General features: G+C 43.0%; 2 protein-coding genes across 2 annotated transcripts; one reads left to right on the top strand and one right to left on the bottom strand.

Moving 5' to 3' along the window:
• The first annotated feature begins 139 nt into the window (after window positions 1-139).
• cse1l (CSE1 chromosome segregation 1-like (yeast)) lies at window positions 140-6810 on the top strand. Its single transcript, XM_037251965.1, has 25 exons — window positions 140-252; window positions 931-1023; window positions 1151-1293; window positions 1386-1487; window positions 1572-1717; window positions 1883-1973; window positions 2048-2155; window positions 2306-2398; window positions 2484-2651; window positions 2721-2850; window positions 2927-2992; window positions 3150-3352; window positions 3425-3509; window positions 3659-3720; window positions 3799-3935; window positions 4028-4131; window positions 4212-4309; window positions 4385-4535; window positions 4608-4816; window positions 4942-5039; window positions 5125-5210; window positions 5287-5368; window positions 5718-5864; window positions 5996-6227; window positions 6297-6810. The coding sequence occupies exons 2-25, from the start codon at window positions 939-941 to the stop codon at window positions 6384-6386; spliced, it is 2916 nt and encodes a 971-aa protein (XP_037107860.1). The 5' UTR covers window positions 140-252; window positions 931-938; the 3' UTR covers window positions 6387-6810.
• Window positions 6811-7109: 299 nt separating this feature from the next.
• LOC119123125 (retinol dehydrogenase 10-B-like) lies at window positions 7110-9194 on the bottom strand. The gene is made up of 5 exons (XM_037251966.1): window positions 8648-9194; window positions 7801-7899; window positions 7546-7691; window positions 7346-7477; window positions 7110-7258 (listed from the first exon to the last, which is right to left on the bottom strand). The coding sequence occupies exons 1-5, from the start codon at window positions 9095-9097 to the stop codon at window positions 7138-7140; spliced, it is 948 nt and encodes a 315-aa protein (XP_037107861.1). The 5' UTR covers window positions 9098-9194; the 3' UTR covers window positions 7110-7137.
• Window positions 9195-16055: the final 6861 nt, after the last annotated feature.

Here is a 16055-nt window from a genome sequence, read left to right as displayed (position 1 = left end):
CATTATTTCTCATAGTCAGTCATTTCATAACGGAAGAAATATATATTTTTTGTGCTGTCAAGACGCGAGTCATTGTGAACTAGGGGCGTAGCTATCGCCAGTGGTTGCCATGTGCGCAGGCGCAGTTGTGTGACCGCGCAGTTCCTTTTTGCTCAAGACGTTTGAAAGCTGGCACGGCGAGCACGAACGTGCAGTGTGTGTGTTATACCGCTGCGTCTCACACTGACAATTGAAAAGAAAGTCACAGTGACGGTAAGACTGTATTATCTTTATTAAGAGTGACGGAGACGTCAAAAACATACACTGGGCTCATTGGCGATTAGATTGCTATAAAAGGCGTGTCGCTGAGGAATGAGCTAACTTTATCCCTTGTATTAGCAACTTAGCGCTATGGCTAGCCGTGGTTCTATTTACAGGACCTGACACTCCATGCTGCTCAGATGATTTGTCTCGCGGCATTGTAGCATTGCATTCAAATTAAACACAGTTTAAAATCTTACATTTTCACACCACCCTGTACAAAAAGAGCCTTTTCAGTCTAGATAACGTTTAAACGTGAAACTGATCTGAAGTCAGCAGGGCCAGCTGAATGACTGCAGGAGTGTAGCATGTTGCTAGGTTAGCTGCTAGCAAGCTAACGTCAGAGCTATAGGTTCAATGTTTGAATGATAAGTGGTAATCAATGCTTAGGGGTCAAAAGAACTGTACAATTTTGGCCTGATCGCTCGTGTATTTGAGACATAGTGTTTATTTAGATAAACGCGAGCCTTAACGTTGAATTGAATCCGCTGTGTCTTCACGCAAATGCCGCTATTTAAGGGCAGTCTGGAGCCCTGAACAACTTAACACTGACACCAATTGATAGATAACATGAAGTATTCTATTATTGTATTGTGCTTCATAGTGACTCACTCATGATCTTCTTTCCAGGAGCAACCATGGAACTGAATGATGCTAACCTACAAACCCTCACAGAGTTCCTCAGAAAAACACTGAACCCAGACCCAACAGTGCGTCGCCCAGGTAAGACTCAGAAAGTGTTAAAAGCACAGTACAGTCTCATACTTTCATGTGAATACATATTTACATGATTTGCTATGCTCATTGAACAGGTCATAACAGCTACTTTGCATTCTTTCTTCTGTCATAGCTGAAAGGTTTCTTGAATCCGTTGAGGGAAACCAGAACTACCCTTTACTACTCCTCACTTTGCTGGAAAAGTCCCAAGACAATGTTATTAGGGTCTGCGCTGCTGTTACATTCAAAAACTACATCAAAAGGAACTGGCGCGTTGTGAGTTTTGACAACTAGATTGATTATTTTGTCAGTGATGCCGCTGCGTCTGCTATGAACGTTATGATTTATTGTGTGATATTTCTCAAAAGGTTGAAGATGAACTGAACAAAATTTCAGAACAAGACAGAACCACAGTCAAAGCAAACATTGTTAATTTGATGCTTAGTAGTCCGGAACAGATTCAGAAGCAGGTAATCCATCACAATGTGAATTAAGGACTACCATTTCTTCTTTTCTGTTTTGAGACAAAGCTTCTGTCGGTTCTTCTTTTTCAGTTGAGTGATGCTATCAGCATCATCGGACGGGAAGACTTCCCTCAGAAGTGGCCTGACCTTTTGACAGAGATGGTGACCCGTTTCCAAAGCGGAGACTTCCACATTATCAATGGAGTGCTCCGCACTGCACACTCTCTCTTTAAGAGGTAAAGCTCATTTCTGGCTGGCATTCTAATCCAATACGATTAGCAAATCCCACAATCATCAATCCATGTACAGAATCTTGCACCTTCAGTGCAAGCTTTTATCCAACCGCATTGTCCTGAGATGCTTCTCTCTTTCTTTGCCTCCTATTTGTTTATCCCTCTCAGGTACCGTCATGAATTTAAGTCAAATGAGCTTTGGTTGGAGATCAAACTAGTTCTTGAAACATTTGCCTTACCGCTGACGGAGTTGTTCAAGGTTTGTTGTGGCGCACAAAATTTCCAACCAGTCATGTCGGGAGTTACTTTAGAGACTCTTCTTTTGGGTTGCAGGCAACTATCGAGTTGTGTCAGACTCATGCTACTGATATCAACGCCTTGAAAGTCCTCTTCTCCTCGCTCACGCTGATCTCCAAGCTTTTCTACAGTCTTAACTTTCAGGTTTGTTCACTTTATATATCTGAGTTTAAAGAAAACTTCTCAGAACAAAGTCTTCATTATTTATGCAGTGCTTTCTTACGAGACGTATCCCATCAATGTATTGATTGTCACTGGCTCCAAATTGTGTTTTTTTTTTTTCTTCTTCAATAGGACCTTCCAGAGTTTTTTGAAGATAACATGGAAACCTGGATGACCAATTTCCATGCACTTCTGACTTTGGATAATAAACTTTTACAAACAGATGTAAGCGTGTCGAAAGTTTCGACTTAAATTCACATTTTACTCCCCGTAAAGGAGATTAAAAGTGTCTGTTGTTTCGATTTCTTAGGATGAGGAGGAAGCCGGTCTCCTTGAGCTCCTCAAGTCACAGATTTGTGACAATGCTGCGCTTTATGCTCAGAAGTACGATGAAGAGTTCCAGCCATATCTTCCTCGGTTTGTCACTGCCATCTGGAACCTTTTAGTTTCTACAGGCCGGGAGGTTAAATATGACCTGGTAAGGTTACACGCTAACATTTGGTTGCATTTTTGTGTCAACATTCAACCCATTTTTTTCTTGTTGCAGCTTGTGAGCAATGCCATCCAGTTTTTGGCATCAGTCTGTGAAAGGCCACACTACAAAAATCTTTTCGAGGATCAGAATACACTCACGAGCATTTGCGAGAAGGTCATCGTGCCCAATATGGAGTTCAGGAGTAAGGGACTGTTTTCTTTCTAGTTTTGGACAAGTGGAAATTTTATTAGTGACTTTTGTCCACAACATTTTATTAGGTGCGGATGAGGAAGCTTTTGAAGATAACTCTGAAGAATACATCCGGAGGGACCTTGAAGGCTCTGGTAAAGATTAAATTACTGCCTTTTTTTCTATGTATAATAATTTCTTATCCGATGGATTGATGTTTGTCGCCAAATGTTATTTTTATTGCTCATTAACCTGACCTAAAGTGGTGATTCAATGCATTTTTTTTCCTGTACGGCCCTCTTCCCTTCTCAGACATCGACACTCGTCGTAGGGCAGCTTGCGACTTGGTAAGAGGCCTTTGTAAGTTCTTCGAGGCCCCGGTCACCGCCATCTTCTCTGGATACGTGAGCTCCATGCTGGCTGAGTACGCAAAGAACCCCGGTGCGAACTGGAAGCACAAAGACGCTGCCATCTATTTAGTCACATCACTGGCATCCAAAGCACAGACGCAGAAGGTATTGGTGGTGCTTTTGTGAATGTTTTCTTGAATGATTTCATTTACATAATGGACTTTTTTTTTTCCCCAGCACGGAATAACTCAAGCCAACGAACTGGTGAATTTAACTGAGTTCTTTGTGAATCACATTCTTACAGACCTAAAATCCCCTAACGGTATGTGGTCTCCTTATAATGCACTTGTACGTGTCTGCAATGCTTAGGTTTTGTTACTTTCACCATCTTAATACTTGAATAAATAGCGTGGCCAAAATACAATTCTTACTGTCCATCTTTTGACAAGGGGCTTGATGATGTCATTGCAGTGAATGAATTCCCAGTGTTGAAGGCAGATGCCATCAAGTACGTGATGATCTTTCGAAGCCAGGTATGCCCAAACTTGCTTTCTCCTTGGTGTGCGCACATCCCCCAAGGCTGAATAACTTACCCCGTGCTTCTCTTTCAGCTTCCTAAGGAGCAACTGCTGCAGGCTGTTCCCCTCTTGATAACGCACTTGCAGGCAGAGAGCACTGTGGAACACACGTACGCCGCGCACGCCTTGGAGAGGCTGTTTACGATGAGGGGCCCAAATAATACAACACTGTGAGTGTTGAGTCATGTATGGCCATCTTCCATGTCCTGGTAATAATGTTAATGTGGTTGAAATCCTCTTTTTTTGACTGCTTGCTTTTCAGTATCACCGCTGTAGAGGTGGCACCGTTTAGCGACATGCTACTTACCAACCTGTTCAAGGCAATGTCTCTTCCTGGTTCATCAGAAAATGAATACATCATGAAAGGTATCCTCAACTTGATCTTCTCTATACTCTCACCGCGTAGGCATCGGCACAGTTATTTGATGCTGCTTTTTTTTATTAAGCCATTATGCGCAGCTTCTCCCTGCTCCAAGAAACCATCGTTCCTTACATTCCCACTCTGATTGATCAGCTCACTCAGAAGCTGCTTTTAGTCAGCAAGGTAATCTGTTTTATGAACACACAGCGCTTGTTTGGATTTGCAGTACACTAAAGTTTCCTTATGTGTCGCTTTCAGAACCCCAGCAAGCCACATTTTAACCATTACCTGTTTGAGTCTCTCTGCTTGTCTGTCCGGATCACCTGCAAGGCTAACCCCGCCACCGTCGGCAGCTTCGAGGAAGCCCTCTTCCCAGTTTTCACGGAGATCCTCCAGAACGATGTTCAGGGTCCGTTTCCTCCATCGACGTTTTCGGTGTGCATATTTGAGGCTCACTTTCACTTTTTGTGCTTTGCCGCAGAGTTTTTGCCGTACGTATTCCAAGTGATGTCTCTCCTCTTGGAGATGCATTCCAACTCCATCCCCGCTGCCTACATGGCGTTATTCCCTCACCTGCTGCAACCTGTGTTGTGGGAGCGCACGGGCAACATCCCCCCTCTGGTGCGCCTGCTTCAGGCCTACATGGAAAAGGGGGGAGCCACTATTGCCGCATCTGCTGCTGATAAAATAGTACGTAACGGCCGGATAACCAGAATGTTGCATGTCTGTCCCCTCTGGCCCCAAAGATAAATATTAATGATCTGACTTACTTCATTGTTTATTTCATTCATTAACTTTCATTTTTTTCTCCTCAGCCTGGACTGCTTGGTGTTTTCCAAAAGCTTATTGCCTCCAAGGCCAATGACCACCAAGGATTTTACCTGCTCAACAGCATCATCGAGCACATGCCCCCGTAAATCAGCTCAGCCTATTTGAATGTTTGAGTGGTGACTCTGATTGACTGACTGTGACACTTTTTTTTGCTGTTGTTTTGCCAGAGAATCCCTCACTCAGTACAGAAAACAGATCTTCATTTTGCTCTTCCAGAGACTCCAAAGCTCCAAAACCACAAAATTCATCAAAAGTGAGTCGAGTCATCAAGCTTCATTCATTTCATTGAATGGGGTTCTAAATTCTTCCTTTCTATGTCGGACTCACAGGTTTCTTGGTATTTATCAACCTGTATTGTGTCAGGTATGGTGCTATTGCACTCCAGGAGATTTTTGACAGCATCCAGCCCAAGTAAGTCTAATTTGAACATCATTGATGTGACTCTGGTAGTTCCGTTTTTGTTTAGAGGTGAAAACATCAGTCAATAATTATCTTGGTGTCTCAAAAGATTCAAATTGACTGAATCATGCTGCCTCTATCATGTTATATTTTCTACGCAGTACATATCGGGCTGACTGCAGCATTTTTACGCTCGTGAGCTGCAGCCCAAAAATATTTCAGCCTTCAATAGCTGAAGGTCTCATTTCTCAAAATGACATCTTGAATTGTGTTCATAATAACCTCAACTCAGCTCTCGGTACAAAATAGAATATCAATTGATGCCATTCAATGAATCCTAAATCTTGTCTGTTTTTACCAGAATGTTTGGTATGGTCCTGGAGAAAATCATTATTCCAGAAGTTCAGAAAGTGTCTGGAGCAGTTGAGAAAAAGATCTGTGCTGTTGGTATCACAAAGCTCCTCACCGAATGTCCTGCCATGATGGACACTGAGTACACCAAGCTTTGGTAAAGCGCTTATTTGAGTCTTTTTCTGAAATAATGGCTGCAGGAGTAACATTTGCTTACTCTGCGAGATTTGGGAAAAATACTATCCTTTTAAATGTACAACCTAGTTATTTGAGTATGTGTTGGGTCAGGCCTCCACTGCTCCAGGCCCTCATTGGTCTCTTTGAGCTGCCTGAAGATGACAGCATCCCCGATGACGAGCATTTCATTGACATTGAAGACACGCCCGGCTATCAGACGGCTTTCTCGCAGCTGGCTTTCGCCGGGAAGAAGGCGCACGACCCTATCGGAGACGCTGTCAGCAATCCGAAAATTTTGTTGGCACATTCGCTCCACAAGCTTTCTACAGCCTGTCCAGGAAGGGTATGTTTGTCATGGAGCGCTAAATATTTTGAGCAGGTTTTTAATTGATTGGTTTTTTTTGGTGTGTAGGTTCCATCAATGCTCAGTAGCAGTCTTAACGCAGACGCCCTCCGGTTCCTGCAGGCTTATTTACAGGGAGCCAATGTGCAACTGGTTTGAACGCTGTTCAATACAAAAAGACGCTGTAATCTTCACACACACGACTGCCGTCAAACAGTGGAATTCACCCCAGAGGTAATCATTCATGAATATGGGTTTCCTCAGACTATAATGATTAGGTTGTTTTTTTTTTTTTAATATTTTAAAGACCATGACCAAACGCTAGCCTAACACCTACAGATTTGTTTTTTGAGCTCTTGCGTTTGTCGTGAGTAAAAAGTTGGAAAAGTATTAGGTGCAGAAGTCCATCAGTCACTTTTTCCTACAACAACTCTAGCAAAGGAAATTGAACACCAGCTTTTGAATTTATTTAGGCTTTTTTTTTTTTTTGTATGTTTGAATTTTGTGTTGCATGTTTCCCGTAGCTTTCGTCATTTCTCGCTTGTTTTGACACTGTTTTTTTTGTGAATAAAAAAAAGAGGCACTTGTATAGATTTGGCCTCCGTATCACTTTGGTTCCTCCCTTGTGTCTGCGCATCACAATCTCAAATGTAAATTATCATTTGACATTCTCTAGTATTGGCTTGCTCAACGTCAAAATATCTTAACTGTATTTTACAGACTTTTTATTGACATCAAAATGTTCGTTTTATAATCTAGACCAAAATGGAGACTACAAAATTGCTGTTTTATTGCTATCAAGTCCTGAGATGTCGTGTAAAAATAGCGGTCACTTAAAGTCTGTTGTAATCACATTTCATTTCAACACAAAATACGCATATTAAATATTGTAGAAGCAACGACGGGAGTCTCATGATGATTTTATATGGCCATTACATGTCCTCTGTTCAACGTTCTTGATGAAGGGCAGCATACATTTGTCTCCTCCCATGAAGCGATATGTGGCAAGATTTGCATCCCATGGTAATAAACTACAAAGGGAAAAGAGTACAACACAATCAATTGTCGCCTACTCCTCAAATGTTGAGCAGGTTGTGTGAAAAGTGGACTGCACTTACGCTCGTGTCAAAAACGGGATGTACATAAGGCGAGGGATGCAAATCATTTGCTGTTCTGCCAAAATGGCTGTCATGGACTGCTGAACGGTGTACAGAGGCTCCAATGGTGGGATTAGACTGCGAAGCTCCTTCCTAAAAATTGGAGATTAGATCTTAAAATAACGGTCAGATGGACAATAAAATGATCTGTAGTATTCCACCTTATTTCGCAGCCTGCAAACATCCCCGTGTCCACAATGTAAGGGCAAATTAGCGTGGTTTTAATTCCATCCAGCTCTTCTGCTAACAACTCGTGGGTCAGTGACTCGTGGAAACCGACTGCCCCAAATTTACTGGCACAGTAATCCTGTAGGAAGAGCATCAATACCTTCAAACATTTCTTGTAATGTACAGTCAGAACCTTTCAAATCATCGGTACGACTTGAGCACATGTTGAGACTCCTTGCTTTACTTACTTCCACACATGCAGTGCTGAAGAGGCCAAGAGCACTTGCAACGGTTACGATGTGACCGTGGTTCTTTGCCTTCATCTGAGGCAGGAAGGCCTTGGTCATCTGAGTTTAGAAAGATAATGTTAGTCTTGTCGTGTGCCACTGATTGTCATTTGTGAACATGACATGAGAAGAACACCATATGTCTCTCGTACTGTTTGTCACAAGATAGTGCTGGTGTACCTAATGTTGTGACTGCTAAGTCCACTATGTGAATATGTTGTGCTGTTATAATGAGCTTCCATATTTGAGCACGGGGCTGTAAGCGGATCAACAATAGACTCGCATGCTTAGACTGGTTGTTCTCATGAGCACCAGAACTGTACAGCAGAGGTGGGCAACGTTTACCCATGAGCTTTGCTGTATACATTGACCATTAAGGCCTCTTGGGGATGTGATGGAGTTGCTGCTCCCTTCACACTCTAGTGCACAAATACCGACTGAATAGAGGTTATGTAACTCATGTCAGGCGAGTAAATGCTGCATATGGCTTCCCCAACATGAAACCACATTACATTAATGCCTAGGAAGATTCTTCAGTCATTTATCTGTGCTCTTTTCTGATTGCATTTGGCTTTTACTCGCTTCAATTGTGTCAGAATAGAAATTCCCCATGCATGATATAAAAACTAAAAAGTTGTCAGAAAATAAATATTAAAACAAAGCACGGATACCTTAAAATACATAACGCTATAAACAGAAGCACGTGTCACTTTTAGTTGACTTTGTACTTTGGCGTTCAGCAGAGTGCACGACATGCAAATACTCGTCCGAGCATCACGCCCTTTTTGCAATCAAAGTCGCGTCTCACCCAGAACAAAGCGTGGCAGTTGACGAGTAGGGTGCGCTCCAGAAGCTCATCGGGGCATTCCAGCAGCCTCCTGCCAGCCACAACGCCCGCGTTGTTGACCAACATGGACACGTCCCCGACCTCCGTCCTCACTCGCCCCGCCGCCTCGTAGATGCTCTCCCGCCGCGACAGATCCACCGTGTAGGCGTGCACCTTGACGCCAAGATCCCGGGCCAGCTGGGCGGTGCGTTCATTGGCAGCCGCGTTGCAGTCCCATAAAACCAGACGGGCGCCCTCCTTGGCGAACTCCAGGGCGAACAGGCGGCCCAGGGCGCCCCCGGCCCCGGTGATCAGGCACAGCTCCCCGTCTATGCACTTCAGCCTCGGGCGCAGAAAAGTCTGGACAACTGCGGCCAGGATGGCGTAGGTCAGGTCGATGAGCATCAGAAGCAGGTCTACGATGATGATCATGATGTTGCCGCGAGGAGAATTTTGTCGTGTGGTGTGGTGCGGATTGGATGGACATTTTATATAACCGGATTAGGATTTCGAGTTAGACGCTTGGCGGCACCAACAGAACAAGCGTTGTTTTTTTTGTCTGATGTCAGAAAGTGAGTGACGCTCACGGGTTCATAACTCCATTCAGGCGAGGCGGAAGATTATGATTAGTAACCATAACCCAACGATACAATCTCACAATATAAGTACTAATTTTTGGTCATTCCGATTTAAATTCTGGTAGTGTCCAATCAATGAGCCATTCACATGGTGTATTGAGAAAACATTTATGATTTCATTATCTAGACCAGAGGTGACAAACATAGGCCCAAGGGCCAAATACAATGTATTTGTACAGTTGTCGATGACAGGGTACATTGTCACAACTTCGTCACGCCTCTGCTCTCAACCAGTCGCAATTAATTCAAATTTTACACAGGTTAGTATTACGCTTTCCAAATCTATTCTGGAAAAACTCCTTTTGTAGTTATGAGCAATTGATGATGTAAGGTGGATTATCCCTCCCAGACTAAAAATGTTAAGGTGATAAACGTCTTAGCACGTGTGCACAAATCCAAAATATTTTGAATTTTTCTCATGATCAATCCAGAAAATATGTACTGTTTCTACAAACAAGTTAAAAAAAAAAAAAAAAAGAATAAATAAATAAAGGGTTAATTGCCCAATAAAAGCACATTTACATACATTTTCCCACTTGGTATCGAACCAAGTTTTTACCGAGCAAGAGCCCATGTCATTATCCAGTCGGCTATTTCGACCTGGCAGCCGACTGTCGTCTGCACTCTTTTGTACTTGTAATGTGCATTCCAGTTAAGTGAACTGAATCTTTTGAATCGGTTCATTCAAAATATTTTTTCAAAAGAATCGTTCACCGAATCGTTCATGACACTTTCTTATTTATTTATTCTTTTTTTTTTTTTTAACCTCGTGTGGAAATAGCATGGTCAAAGGTCACAGGTGTCAAGCTCTAGTCCTCAGGGCCGCATTCCAACATGTTTTACAAGAGTCCCTCGTTAAGTGCACCTGCGTGAAAGGTTTTTGGTCATTTTCACGGTCTACAGGAGCTAAAACTTTTCACGCAGGTGCACTTAACGAGGGAATCACACGGACACTCCATTAGGTACACCGCCATTTTCAAGTGTACCTAATAACAGGCCACTTTATTAGGGAAATATCATGGTCAAAGGTCACAGGTGTCAAGCTCTAGTCCTCGGGGCCGCATTCCAACATGTTTTCCAAGTTACCCTCGTTAAGTGCACCTGCGTGAAAAGTTTTTGGTCATTTTCACAGTCTACAGGAGCTAAAACTTTTCACGCAGGTGCACTTAACGAGGGAATCACACGGACACTCCATTAGGTACACCGCCATTTTCAAGTGTACCTAATAACAGGCCACTTTATTAGGGAAATATCATGGTCAAAGGTCACAGGTGGCAAGCTGTAGTCCTCGGGGCCGCGTTCCAATATGTTTTCCAAGTTACCCTCGTTAAACACACCTGCGTGAAAAGTTTTAGCCACTTTCACGTTCTGCAGGAGCTAAAACTTTTCACGCAGCTGCACTTAACGAGGGAATCACACGGACACTCCATTAGGTACACCGCCATTTTCAAGTGTACCTAATAACAGGCCACTTTATTAGGGAAATATCATGGTCAAAGGTCACAGGTGGCAAGCTCTAGTCCTCGGGGCCGCGTTCCAATATGTTTTCCAAGTTACCCTCGTTAAACACACCTGCGTGAAAAGTTTTAGCCACTTTCACGTTCTGCAGGAGCTAAAACTTTTCACGCAGCTGCACTTAACGAGGGAATCACACGGACACTCCATTAGGTACACCGCCATTTTCAAGTGTACCTAATAACAGGCCACTTTATTAGGGAAATATCATGGTCAAAGGTCACAGGTGTCAAGCTTTAGTCCTCGGGGCCGCATTCAGACATATTTTCCAAGAGCCCCTCGTTAAGTGCATCTGCGTGAAAGGTTTTTGGTCATTTTCACGTTCTACAGGAGCTAAAACTTTTCACGCAGGTGCACTTAACGAGGGAATCACACGGACTCTCTACCCTATGGAGCCCTCGTTTACGTTACATGGAATATATATGGTTTTATGGAGCAGCTCACAAGCAAATTTTTATAATGGTTATATGGGGCAGCACACGAGCAACTGTGTTGCAAATCTTTCTATGATAAAATATTTTAGGTCTCACTGGGATTTGAACCCAGGACGCTGGGGTGAGAGTCCAGAGCACTAACCACTACACTATGGAACCCTCGCTCACATTGCATGGAATATATATGGTTTTATGGAGCAGCTCACAAGCAAATACCCTATGGAGCCCTCGTTTACGTTACATGGAATATATATGGTTTTATGGAGCAGCTCACAAGCAAATTTTTATAATGGTTATATGGGGCAGCATACGAGCAACTGTGTTGCAAATTTTTGTATGATAAAATATTTTAGGTCTCGCTGAGATTTGAAACCAGGTCACTGGGGTGAAAGTCCAGAGCACTAACCATTACACTATGGAAACCTCACTCACATTGCATGAATATATATGGTTTTATGGACCCTAGCTCTAACTCTAACCCTAACCTGAGCTCTAACCCTAACCCTAACCCTAGCACTAACTCTAACTCTAACCCTAACTCTAACCCTAGCTCTAACCCTAACCCTAGCCCTAACCCTAACCCTAACCCTAATCCTAGCTCTAACCATAACCCTAACTCTAGCTCTAACCCTAACCCTAGCTCTAACCCTAGCTCTAACCCTAACCCTAGCACTAACCCTAACCCTAGCTCTAACCCGAACCCTAGCACTAACCCTAACCCTAACCCTAACTCTAACTCTAACTCTAACCCTAACCCTAACCTGAGCTCTAACCCGAACCCTAACCCTAGCTCTAACCCTAACCCTAGCACTAACTCTAACTCTAACCCTAACTCTAACCCTAGCTCTAACCCTAACCCTAGCCCTAACCCTAACCCTAACCCTAATCCTAGCTCTAACCATAACCCTAACTCTAGCTCTAACCCTAACCCTAGCTCTAACCCTAGCTCTAACCCTAACCCTAGCACTAACCCTAACCCTAGCTCTAACCCGAACCCTAGCACTAACCCTAACCCTAACTCTAACTCTAACCCTAACCTGAGCTCTGACCCGAACCCTAACCCTAGCTCTAACCCTAACCCTAGCACTAACTCTAACTCTAACCCTAACTCTAACCCTAGCTCTAACCCTAACCCTAGCCCTAACCCTAATCTTAGCTCTAACCCTAACCCTAACTCTAGCTCTAACCCTAACCCTAGCTCTAACCCTAGCTCTAACCCTAACCCTAGCACTAACTCTAACCCTAATCCTAGCACTAACCCTAACCCTAGCTCTAACCCGAACCCTAGCACTAACTCTAACTCTAACTCTAACCCTAGCACTAACCCTAGCACTAACTCTAACCCTAAACCTCACCCTAGCACTTACCCTAAGCCTAGCTCTAACCTTAACCCTAACCCTAACCCTAACCCTAACCCTAACCCTAACCCTCTAACCCTAACTCTAACCCTAGCTCTAACCCTAGCCCTAACCCTAACCCTAACCCTAACCCTAACCCTAATCCTAGCTCTAACCATAACCCTAACTCTAGCTCTAACCCTAACCCTAGCTCTAACCCTAGCTCTAACCCTAACCCTAGCACTAACCCTAACCCTAGCTCTAACCCGAACCCTAGCACTAACCCTAACCCTAACTCTAACTCTAACCCTAACCTGAGCTCTAACCCGAACCCTAACCCTAGCTCTAACCCTAACCCTAGCACTAACTCTAACTCTAACCCTAACTCTAACCCTAGCTCTAACCCTAACCCTAGCCCTAACCCTAACCCTAACCCTAACCCTAATCCTAGCTCTAACCATAACCCTAACTCTAGCTCTAACCCTAACCCTAGCTCTAACCCTAGCTCTAACCCTAACCCTAGCACTAACCCTAACCCTAGCTCTAACCCGAACCCTAGCACTAACCCTAACCCTATCTCTAACTCTAACCCTAACCTGAGCTCTAACCCGAACCCTAACCCTAACCCTAGCACTAACTCTAACTCTAACCCTAACTCTAACCCTAGCTCTAACCCTAACCCTAGCCCTAACCCTAATCTTAGCTCTAACCCTAACCCTAACTCTAGCTCTAACCCTAACCCTAGCTCTAACCCTAGCTCTAACCCTAACCCTAGCACTAACTCTAACCCTAATCCTAGCACTAACCCTAATCCTAGCACTAACCCTAACCCTAGCTCTAACCCGAACCCTAGCACTAACTCTAACTCTAACCCTAGCACTAACCCTAACCCTCACCCTAGCACTTACCCTAAGCCTAGCTCTAACAATAACTCCTGCCCTAGCCCTAAATTTTAGGGAGGTGTATGGTTATATGGGGCAGCACACGAGCAACTATGTTGCAAATTTTCTATGATAAAATGTTTTAGGTCCCGATGGGATTTGAACCCAGGTCGCTGCGGCGAGAGTCCAGAGCACTAACCACTACACTATGGAACCCTCGCTTGTGTTACGTGGAATATATATGGTTTTATGGAGCAGCTCACAAGCAAATAGCGGTTATATTGGGCAGCACACGAGTAATTGTGTTGCCAATTTTTCTATGATAAAATACTTTTGGTTTCACTGGGGTTTGAACCCGAGCCGCTGCGGTGAGAGTCGAGAGCACTAACCACTACACAATGGAAGCCTTGATCACAATGAATGGAATATATATGGTTTTATGGAGCAGCTCACAAGCAAATAGTGAAATCAGTGGTCCCCAACCTTTTTTGCACCACGGACCGGTTACGTGTCAGAAATATTTTCGCGGACCGGCCTTTATATGAATAAACAATACATTTATATAAATAAATAATACATTTATAATAAATATATAAATACGATGAAATAAAATAATACGACTATTTCTTTCTTTTAGTCGGTTTTTGTTTTTGTTTTCCTTGCCCTCTTGGGAGCTTAAAATCAGGGTTGATTTTGGGGCCTGCATTAACGAGGGAATCTTGGAAAACATGTTGGAATGCGGCCCTGACACCTGTGACCTTTGACTATGATATTTCCCTAATAAAGTGGCCTGTTATTAGGTACACTTGAAAATGGCGGTGTACCTAATGGAGTGTTCAAGTGACGTCACAGATCAAACAGCCAATCAGGAGGTGGGGGTGAGGGCGGGTGTGGCACTTTTCATTTTCACTTAAGCTTTGGCCATAATTTTTCCCTAATGAAGTGGCCTGTTATTAGATACACCTCATGGACACTTTAATAGGTACACCACACGAGGTAAAAAAAAAAAAAAAGAATAAATAAATAAGAAAGTGTAGCGAACGATTCTGTGAACGATTGTTTTGAAAGAATATTTTGAGTGAACTAATTCTAAAGTTTCAGTTCACTTAAAAGAACTGGAATGCATATCACTAGTGCGCTGTCATGTAAAACCACAAGAGGGCGCTGTTGTTTTAGATTTCCAGTCACGACCGTCACCCACGACCTTTCTTAAAACTTCCCTTTTATACTCTCAAATGCGATATAGTCACTTTTTTTTAATGAAAAAAACTTGATGTCACCGAGTAAGGCTCAGGGGACCCAGGCTGGAGTATCTTCTTTATTATTCAAGAGACAATTGCTTCAAAATTGCTCACCATCAGACAATTTAAGACTACATTTGACAATATATTTACAGTTTGTCAATCAGCACTACATGCATCAAACTCGAACGTCAACTTGTACAATGTTTGTTTTCTTACAAACATTTGGTCAGACACATAAAGGGGCATTTCAGATAGACACAATTAGGGTCTCGAAGAGGTTTATATCCTCAGGCCTGAAGCAGAAAGGGTAGTATTGGTTCAAATGAATCATTTGCTTGTATTTGGCTTAAACCTCTTGCGTGGCATGTTGTGCTTAGAGAATAAGTTACCGAATGACAGTCCTTCAGCCATCAGGGACCAAAAACATATAATGGTGCTCAACAACAGGACATGAGGGTATAAAAATGAGCAAGGACGCTGGAAGTTAATCCATCAGAGAACTAAATAATCATTTAAGTAGATTATGTGTTGTTGAGAAAAAAAAAAAACTTATGCTGTGATGCTCATCTTCACACAGATTTTTCACAATGTAAGGTGACTGAATACAAATGAAGCTTCACTGTCTGCCACACCAACCTTTTCTCATTACGACTGCTTTCTCTGCTTGACGTGTGGACCAAACCAGCGGGACACCAATTCATTACACCTCCAGGAAGTGAACATGGAAGAAAAATAATGGCGCTACAGTAGTGCTAAAAAGTCTACACACCCCTGTTATTTTTATCTCAAAAAAGAAAAGCTCGAGATTCGTCATTTCAAACCATTAAATGTAACCAACAACCTGTGCAACTCAATTGAGAGAAAAAAACAAGTTGAAGAAGGGAAATAAAAAGATTTATAGTGTTGCAAAAGTGTACACACCGTTCTAACCCTTAGATGCGATACCTAGCTTGCATGTCTTGAAATCTCTCACGTCAGTGACTGCTCTTAAGATTACCTGTAAGTTGAAAAGCTCGTTAATTCAGAAAGTTTGTTCCACGGAACTACATGACGCCCATCGGTGTAACCGAGTCTCCTCTGCTGTCCCAGACCGGCCAGTTGCATACATGCCATCATATTTATAGAACGATCACACATCCTCACAAAGGATGTCTCAAACCAGAGGCAATTTTTGCATCGTCATTCCGCACAAAGGACCCGAGCGGTTTTGATAATGAAAAATAGAGTGCATGAGTGCTGTGTATTATTGAGCTATACTTCATGCTGACAGTATGTTGGCCCGTGTCTTTCTTTCTAAAAGAGCACGAGAAGTGCAAGCGATGGCCTCATGATTCCAAGAAG

This window comes from Syngnathus acus, chromosome 5, assembly GCF_901709675.1.
Source record: "Syngnathus acus chromosome 5, fSynAcu1.2, whole genome shotgun sequence".
Taxonomy (NCBI): domain Eukaryota; kingdom Metazoa; phylum Chordata; class Actinopteri; order Syngnathiformes; family Syngnathidae; genus Syngnathus; species Syngnathus acus.
This window is presented reverse-complemented; position numbering and strand designations above follow the sequence as displayed.